This window comes from Cyprinodon variegatus, unplaced genomic scaffold, assembly GCF_000732505.1.
Source record: "Cyprinodon variegatus isolate N-32 unplaced genomic scaffold, C_variegatus-1.0 Scaffold634, whole genome shotgun sequence".
NCBI classification, from domain to species: Eukaryota; Metazoa; Chordata; class Actinopteri; order Cyprinodontiformes; family Cyprinodontidae; genus Cyprinodon; species Cyprinodon variegatus.
Genome location: NW_015151087.1, coordinates 230590 through 240366, shown reverse-complemented (window position 1 = coordinate 240366; position 9777 = coordinate 230590). Strand labels below are relative to the sequence as shown.

General features: G+C 42.5%; 1 protein-coding gene across 1 annotated transcript in view; it reads left to right on the top strand.

Moving 5' to 3' along the window:
• The window catches only part of cntln (centlein), a 167517-nt gene that overhangs the window by 117016 nt on the left and 40724 nt on the right, over window positions 1–9777 (top strand). Inside the window, exons 19-22 of the mRNA XM_015393275.1 lie at window positions 2792–2998; window positions 4094–4191; window positions 7158–7284; window positions 8673–8810. Coding sequence (XP_015248761.1) covers window positions 2792–2998; window positions 4094–4191; window positions 7158–7284; window positions 8673–8810 — 570 coding nt within the window. The remainder of the gene's footprint in view (window positions 1–2791; window positions 2999–4093; window positions 4192–7157; window positions 7285–8672; window positions 8811–9777) is intronic.

Here is a 9777-nt window from a genome sequence, read left to right as displayed (position 1 = left end):
GGATGGATGGATGGATGGATGGATGGATGGATGGATGGATGGATGGATGGATGGATGGATGGATGGATGGATGGATGGATGGATGGATGAAAGAATGGATGCATGGATGGATGAAAGGATGGGTGGATGGATGGATGAAGGGTTGAAAAGATGGATGAATGGATGGATGGATGAAAAGATAGATGGATGGGTGACTGGGTGGATAAATGAAAATATGGATGAAGGATCAATAGATGTATTGATGAAAAGATGGATGGATGGATGAAAAGATGGATGAAAAGATGGATGCCATAACTGTAGCTGTATCAAATTCAGTTCAGCACAGGGATCCAGTCATTTATCAGAAGTTCAGATATACTGTAGCTCAGTTTGGGATTTTTGCCATTAAAGCTGTGAATGCTCCAAGTTTGTTTAGAAAATAATTTGCCCAGTTATGTTGCTGCTGTTAAATTGAAAAATGACATTATGAGATTAGAGAAAGGAGGATCACAGAGAGGAGTGGTCTCCTCCCCCTAATAGGACGAACCAGTACATCCATCTGTGTCTGTCCTGTCCATCAGTGCTGAAAATGGCCTGTGAAATCAAAGTTTGTCTTACAGGAAGTGTCATCAATGCCTCTCTTAATTCGTGCAGTGCTGCCACTGGGGCCATATCCCCACTCTCCCAGGGCTGGCGGCACGAGGAGAGGAAACGTAAAACAAGAGGGATTCTATTAAAAGGTGTCAGCCAGCAACTAGATATCAATAACCTCCATGTATGCAGAGCAGAGAGTAAACTCCTGGGAGTCTGTGGTTTCACTTTGTGTGTGTGTGTGTGTGTGTGTGTGTGTGTGTTGATTCTCTCTGCTTTCTAGCTTTATAGGGTTAGAAGTATTTCCATGTATCATGTCTCCTATTTGTGCCATTAAGCAGTTTTTCATGTTTGACACCATACCATATCAGTTAATCATTGCATTATTGAGCCAAACCTGCAGTGCTGTGATTATTGTTCATATTTCCTAATAGGGAAGACAGGACTTTAATGTCAGCCACAGCTACATGGTTTGACTTGATTTCTTTAGTTTTTCTCATAGACCGAGTTATGCCTTGATCATGAATCATTCTAAACCAGAACTCCTCCCTCTGTGCAGCACTGCAGCCTGAATGTGATGGACGGCATCATTATACAAAACAGTGACCATCAGGTAGCTGGATTAACTGTTTCACCGGTTGTTCCTCAGCTCATCACAGACAAAGATGTTAAAACAAAAACTAGAGCTTTTATAGCACATTATTGTGTTTAAAGTGTACCATTTCCTCACATCAAATACATGTTTAATAACTACTGAGTATAACCTCTTCTTAATAACTTCTGAGAAATGGAAAAAAGGAATGAGGAACAATAGTCCTGCACAAAAAAGTCTGGTGATGAAGACATCAGAGATAGGTGGACTAGATAGAAACTGTACTCAGTTGAGGGAATCAGTGTTAGGCCCAGTGGTGGCGCAGGGGTTAAACATGCAACCTATTTAAGTAGGCCTCTGTTCTCAAAATGAATGTCACAGGCTGATAGACTATGCATCTGCTCCCCCCAAATCTCAATTTCTTTCTTCTATAGAAAAATAACAACATTAAATGCTTTTTTTCGCCCACAAAGATCTAAAAAGCAACAAAACTTCAGCGTATTTTTACCCAAGCAGAGTAAAAAGTAGCCTCTGAAGAAATCAATCAAAAGTGACAAACTGGGCGTGCTTTGGTGGTGCAGTGATTAGTGCACACAACCCATGTATGGAGGCATTAGTCCTCGATGCAGCTGACCCAGGTTTGAATCTGACCTGTGGTCCTTTGCCGCATGTCTGTCCCCCTCTCTCATACCCCCTTTCCTGTCAGTCTAATGTCGGATAAACGAGCCACTAGTGCCATAAAAGCTCAATAAAAAGGAAACTATTGTGGTAAAATGGCTACTTGGGGACTGAATAAAAAACCCATGATAACAGCTTTATTATTTCCATATAGTCACATCAAAGAGAAAAAAACAAAGTTATTTAAAATTCTAGAATATTAAAGATCAGAGTTAAAGAAGCACATGGCCTGAACAGCTTTCTTGTAAGCCAAGCCCCAGAAAGAAAGGGTTTAGGAACCACTTTTTTATTAATATACATCAACAAAGTTGTGTATTACTATCTTAAGAATGTATCTTGTTTTTTTTCTGACCTAATTTTAAATAACTTAATAAATAATTCACAAACTAACTTAATAATGACTAACTTCCCCTAACTTACTGACCATAGTCTCTAACTTCACTTTGTCTGCTCTTGATGTCTGCACGATATTTTTTTAAAGCTTGCCCACCACATAAGATCTTAACATCAACAATCTGTTTACATTTAAAAGAAAAATCTGAAAATTGACAAGAAAGTCTGAAAGTTTAATAAATGATGAAATTATGAGAACAATAAAAGATAACCAGATTATTTCCATTGACTAGATTTATCTATGTTATTTTCAGGCAATACATCCTAACTATAGATGATTACTTATTGAAAAGCCTCCACTTTTGTTTGCACACAGTGTGGTGGGTGTGTACACTCAGCCTCGCCCTACTGCTGCTGTGAAGGACACGCTTCTGGTAACAGGATACAGTTTCCTTGGTTTGCACTGACTGTTTGGTCGGATCATGTAAGAATGTGTTGCTGCTCGTTACTCGTCCTCACCCGCTATAACCGGAATAAATATTTCCACGGTTTGTTAGTAGACTCAGCTTCATCACCGCCGTGACTGACTCACCAATCCTGTTGTGGCTAACTCTGCAGAAGCTGACCTCTGACCTGGCTGGTGTGGAGCAGCAGAAAAAGGTTTTGGAGATGGAGCTGGAGCAGTGGAAGCGGGTAACATTCCCGTCCAAAAGTGCAGCTCCGGCAGCAGCACCAGTAAACACTGAATGTTCCTGTCAGGGCAGAACCGTACCTGCCCTCCAGTCCCTGGAGGCGGAGGTCAAACAACTTCAAGTCAAACTTAAGGTCAGTACTTATAGAGTTATTTATCTCCCCCCACACACTAGTTTCCTGGGCACGCCTTTGAGGTTTTAAATAATGTTTCGATTTCTAATTATTTGCTCTGTGGAGCTTGGATTAGAAAAATATCAACAATTTTGATTTGTTTGAGCATTTTTACCTTTATATTTGATGAAAAAACTGTTACCTTTTGCTTGTTTTGACCCCTTTGGTCATTTTTTTGTTGCAGATGTGTTACATGCATCACTGTACCACAGTCCAGAGGTGCAGGATTAGACATGCCTCTTTAGTTGAGGGAAAAAAAAGTCTCAGATTTCATCAAATATCAATTTCTAAAGCACTTTAACATTTCACTCAAAGTCTCAAAGTCCTTGAAGCTTCTGCGAGAAACTCTGTCAAGGTTTTACTTTTTCAGATCAGGCAAGAAAAAAGAAAGAAAACAAAATGTTCAGCCTTTTAATTTAATGTGAGCATCACCTGAAATTGCATGTGATTTCAACATGAATTAGCATTTCGTAGCATTTGATCTTATTTCAGTGCAGCTGTCAGAGGGATGAGATGTGTGTGAGGGTAGATGTAGCGATCCGCCCTGCGTGGCGGGGGAACGAGGTGCGAGCCGTGCCACGGCGTCATCGCCCTCTCAGCAGCCCGCTCATCAGTGTCACCCGGCAGATTGCTGCTGTCGGTTCTCACGTCTGAGGAAGTCATGGCAGGCGACACCTTAACAAGAGAGAGGGAGGCACATGTTTGACAGGAGCTTTTGATGGTGTCTTCAGCAGAAACAGGCCCTGCAAACCAGACGTGTCATTAGGACTCCCCGTCCTCTATTGGGATTAAATGAAACAAGTTTTAGATAGAAAATCCAAAACAAATCAGGATGTGAGAGTTTTTCTCAAATCAAGACACTTTTATCTATTTCAAAATGTATCCTTTCTGCTGTAGAATAATATTCTTTCTAACCTCTTTTAGCACCTTCTTGTCTTCCACTCTAACTATAATGAGAATGCATGCTGTGCTTGACCTGCTGTAAACGCCTCCCCCTTCCAGGCTGAAACGCTAAAACATGCTAACAGACATTGGTACTGTGTGCCCTCTCCCCAGAGCACGAGTGGCGAAGTCACAAAGCAGATGGCCGCTAACAAAGCCCTGCGAGGACAGCTCCAGGAGAAGGAGGACAAGCTCTGCCAGCTGCAGGACAAGTCAGTTCCACCGCTGTCTTAATTAGTGCCGCTCGTCCTCCTCGTGGTTCCTTCATTTTGGTTGTATCTCTGGTTTGCACCTTTTTCTCTAGCACCTCTTTGTCTCCCCATCTCTCAGAGCTTTCTGTGCAGCTCTCATCCGCTGTGTTTGATTCCACCCTGTGGCGGCCCTCTCCCTGCTGCAGCATCTAGTCACGCACGGCTGCCTCAGCAACCGAATGAGAACAACTAAAGGAACAAGTGTGTGATGATGATACAGGCGGCTGAGTGTAGCAGCGCAGGGCAAAAATTAGTCATACCCTTTAAACTCTATGTTTAGTGTTACACTAAAGTGTGCGGTTTTGTGTTCTACTTGGCTTTGGGGTAAAGGACCAAGGCAAAACATGCATCACTGTTGCATAATTTACAAACTGCTGTCTAATAAGTAAGGTGTGATTGCCACTGCCCCAAAACATGACTGTCTTACTTTAGCAGTGTCTTTCTTACAGCCTCTCTCCATGTTGAGATGATGGATGTTTAAAGCTTTGGGTGTTTATTTCAGAACCGAATGCTGCTTTAACAGTTTCCAGAACTCCCTCCCTGTCCTCAGACCTCCGAGGCCAGAAACAGAGCAGCTGTAATTATACAGAGAATAAATCACACGCAGGTGGGCTAATGAGGCGACTTCTGCAATAAGTCTCACTGGGTTTTATCTATTTTATTAGATTGGGGGGGCTGAATACAAATCCACACCAACGTTTACAGAATTACTAAGATTTAAAAAGAAAAAATGTAACTCATTGATCTTTTCTCTGCTGCTGTGGGAGCATTTTGGTTCACGACACTCAAAAATCTAACTGAGCAGCATCCTGGCCTGGGGGCCACAGCCTTGCTCGAGTTGCAGGATTCCCTCAGTTTGGCTTTTACTGCAGTCTGCATGCAGGGCTGTGCAGGGTTCACTGCGGGAAACTGCTGGGATCTAAACAACGTCCTGCGTTTGCACTCAAAGAAAGGCTGCAAAGAACTACTTGGCTTTCCTCTGGTTGTGTTTGTCCGCTCCGCTCTGTCCTCTGCCTGACATTCTCAATAATACATCCAAGGATGTGCTTACAATCAGAGCAGACGCGTGTTTGTGTGTGACCGAAACGTAGAGGATCACAGCCCGACAGATGGAGCTTCCCTCAGCTCCGTTTTCTGACACATCCTTCACATGTTTGTCGCTCTCGCACGCAAACGTAACCCAGGATCTTTCTTGGCCCTGCCGCTCCACGGAGGGACTCCTCCTCAGAATGAAAGACATGTCTAGACGTCTCTGAAATATACATCTCAGCGCACACACGGGGAGCAAGAAGAGAAGAGAAGGGGGGGAGAAAAAGGAATGAATTTCAAAGTACACCGGCATGTCCTCAGTCAATATCCGGCACTATGGCGCTGCCTTATTTATGAAGCTGCTGCTTTCATCTTTAGCCCTGTTGTCTATCAGCCACATGAAACATCCATCCTTCTCCTCATGCCTAACAACATACGAGGAAAAGTGCTCTCTCGCTCCTCGCTAACGCTCTTCAGACCACTGACTGTTGTTATTACAATGCACGCATGTTTGATGAACAATATCGGCAACAAGCCCAGAACAAAGGGAACAAACGTGCGAGTGATGGGGATGTAGTTCCAGGCTCCCGTCTTTTCTTCCCACTAACGCTCATAAATAGAGATCACATGATCCGGCAGAAGTTGGGCATATCGCTCATTCTTTTTTATCCTCTATTCTTTTTGGGGTGTGTGGGAGAAAAAGAACATCTAAAATAAATGTTGTCCATCTAATTGCCATTAGCAGTGGGGCAGAGGGAGCTGCCGGGGCTCTTATTGCTGCTCTCCGTCTTTAAGTCAACAGCAGACAGTCATCTGAAAGGTTCAATATGGGTTTTCTCATTAATGGCCAAATCCATTGGGTCACCAGCCAGCACTTCTCTCCCCCCACCCCCTCTAAAAGTCCCCAGGTTAGACTCCCCTCTCATTTAATTTAATGTCACTCCAATAGGACACGCTCTCACTTATTTACCCAGCCCACCCTCCGTGGCTCATCCACCTAGAGAGACGGGGACATTTGCTTTAGCGTTGCGTCATCTGTTTATTTAAGAAGCGCACAACATGCTGGGTGTGTGTGTAAGCTAAGAGAAGCCATTACATCTCTGAATTAAAAAGAAATATTCCACTTAATTAACTGCATCCTTATGATCTTTATTCTATTTGTTCCAGCTCCCTGAGGTACGGACAGCCATGAAAATGCCTTATGTCTGCTTTTTTATGAAAACAGAATAAAACATGCTAACATACTCAGACCACTTAAAAGAAGGCCTCTCTGCAGAAATCAGGAATATTAAGCATGTAAATAGAGAGGATAATTGATGTAGGAAGTGACATGCGCCGCGTGTTGAGACATAAACAGTTTACATGGCACAGACATTGTTCCTCTTAAGGGACCCGCTCTCTTACAAACAGCTTTTTTTATTTTTATTTTTAGCGCATGTTTCCTTTATAAGCCGACCCCTCTGCAGAACTCCTCCTCGTTGATGTATTTATATGACTGAGCTGTAAAATAATAAACGTTTAAACGCTGCATTACAGTCCCTCACGCCGTGTCGCTGCTGATTCAAGACGCAGTTTGTCAAATAGGACTCCCCAGTCACACTTAAAGCGGCAGTCCCTGCCAGAGCATTTGTTCTAATATATGCCAGTTAGTATTACACATGCATCCCTATTTTACGCCCCTCCACTCACCCAAGCAGCATGCCAGTAGTGTATTTAGTTGTCATAATGAGCTGTCATGGCTGATGCAGCGCGTTGGGGCGCTGCGCCTGCCAGCCCGGCCTGTGTGTGTTTGTGTGTCGTTCTCCACATTCTGTCTGTTGAGTCTGCTGCGTGTAGATGGAAGGTGCAGTTGAGAACGCGGTGGCAAGGGAATGACGTCTTTCTGTCTCTTCTTCTAGGGTGAGCCACACAGAGAGAGACGTTGCTATGAAAAGGCAGCTGGTGGAGGACCTGAGGACCAGATTAAAGGTCCTGCAGGAGATGGAGAAAAGTTACTGGGGTCAGGTGGAAGAGCTTGAGAAGAAGGTGGGAAGAAATTATTGAGCCTTACTAGTAGGGCTGCAACTAACGATTATTTTAAAATTCGATGAATCGGCCGATTATTTTTTCAATTAATCAATGAATCGGACAAAAAATATTTTTTAAATTAACCTCTTTATTCCAAAATAAACATTTTAGACAGAACAAACAAGCACACAAGTACAGGTTGCTCATTAACTGTACTGGTGCAATATGAAAAATAAATGTTTGTGTTAAAACTACGCAAACTTACATGAGAAATGTTGCTGTACATCCACAAAATATAGGNAAATATAAACGCTGCTTAAGCTAATTCAAATGAAATTAAAAGTAAAATAAGTAGCCAACCTTATCACTGTCTGTAACCTACTAACAAGGTAAGGGAAGCATCAGATGAGCTACCTGAGAATCTAATGTTACGTTTCCCCACTTTAAAACGAAACAAACATGGTCGCTCACCCTGCTGATGAGCTCTCTTCACTGCCATCGAAGGAACGATACATGCTTTCACGTAAGAGTCTCCAAAAGCCGGCAGTGACACCGTAAAAAGTCGCCAGATTTGTCGCTAGCCGCTTTTTTGAAAAATAGTTGCTGGAGGGGTCTGAAAAGTCACTAAATATAGCGACAAAGTCGCTGAGTTGGCAACACTGCACCTGCGGCGCTGCCTTATTTTTTTTTTCTTCCCCCTTTTCAGTCAAGTGGATGTGATGACGACGGCGGCGGATGACGCATTAATCGCGCGACACAACTAATCGATGATGAAATTTGTTGCCAACGCATTTAAAAGTCGATTTTTATCTATTTTATCGATTCGTTGTTGCAGCCCTACTTACTATACATGGTTTCAGCTCAGCGATTAGATGTAGACTGTGACTGGACTATTTAAACACATGGAGGTGTTTTTATGTAAGCCACTGGTTCGTTTAGATGTAGACCGCATCTAAAGAAACACAAGAAGCAATCAGCTAAGTGAGCTTAGTGCTTGAAAAATTCTTTCACTCCTTTTGAGACAGCATGAAAAGTCAGCTGAGTACAAGACAGAGAGGAAAACAACAAGAAAAAGGAGAAAAAGAAAGTAATTTATGTCTATTCTATTTCTTTATCTGCATAATGCGTTTGTTTTATGGGTTGTCTTATCAATTGAGAGGTCCCCCTGTCTGTCTTTGCTTTGGGCCCCAAATTTCCTAAATCCGCCCCTGCCCTCTACTCTCAGATATGTTTCTGTAAAGTAAAATGAAAAACAGCCAATCTTTTCCCTTAATTTCAAAGTAAAAATTCTACTTTTAATCTTTTAGATTAAAGTAGGATTAGAAACAACTGTTTACCGAGTAAAAAGAATGAAGTATTTTAATCCCTTCTGGCTGATTCCTGCTCTGTGATTCCTCTCTGTTCAGGTAAAGATGCTTTCAGAGGAGGCCTCAAACAGGAAGGCACTGATTGAGTCCCTGAAGCGGAGGTTAAGCGTCGCTACGACAGAGAAAGGCCAGTACGAGGCATCCTGTGCCAAACTGAGAGAGGACGTCGAGAAAAAGGTACAGCTAGTTATTAGTCAGAGGGACTGTCTGCAGGCTTTTAATGCTGCAAACTTCTGATTTTATTTTCTCTAATCAACTGTTTGGGGGAGAGGGGGTTCTGATAAATATATGTTTTAAGTTTTTCTGTTACTGTACCGTTTGCACTCCTACTTTACAGTTTTCCTTATCAAAATAACTCACCTCTGTTGACTCTAAGTTTTAATTCAATTGTTTTATTGAAAGTGGGATTTCTTTGAGGTGCTTTGTGTTTCTGAGACGTGATTGTTGACCTTTAGCAGGAAACCCTTAAAAAGAGACCTCAGCCTCAATTGGTTGGTTCTTACCAACCAAAAAAAAAACAACTTGCTCTTTATTGGTAATGTTGAGCACATTTTCAATATATTTTTTCTGCTAATAATCTGACTGCCTGTTTATGGCTTAGTGTTTAATTCCCTTAATAATACAGGTGTGCTTGAAGGTCTACATACCCTCCCACTGAATGATAAATTCACAATTCAAATAACACAATAATGAAAAAGGTAATGATAAACAAAAAATGTACTAAATAATAATCAGCTGAGGAGGCTCAGACATCTTTTTCTGATGCCCCCCTGGACGCCTCCCTCAGGAGGTGTTCCCGGCACGTCCCACCAGGAGGAAGCCCAGGGGACACACTGAGGGACTATGTCTCTCTTCTGGCCTGCAGCGCCTCGGGCTTCCCCCAGCAGGGGTGGAGGAGTCGTCTGAGGAGAGGGAAGCCTGGGAGACTCTGCTGAGACTGTTGCCCCTGTGACCAGGTCCCAGATAGGGTGGAAGATACGAGTTTGAGTACCAATAAATGATAGTATAGGCAAATTAAATAATGATTTTAACTCATAAAAAAATATATCCCAGACAAAGTAAAGCAACTTGATGAACAGTTAACCAACATACCTGTCAAGAGGTTTCAGGTCTGACTGAAAATATAGAATAGAATAGAATAGAA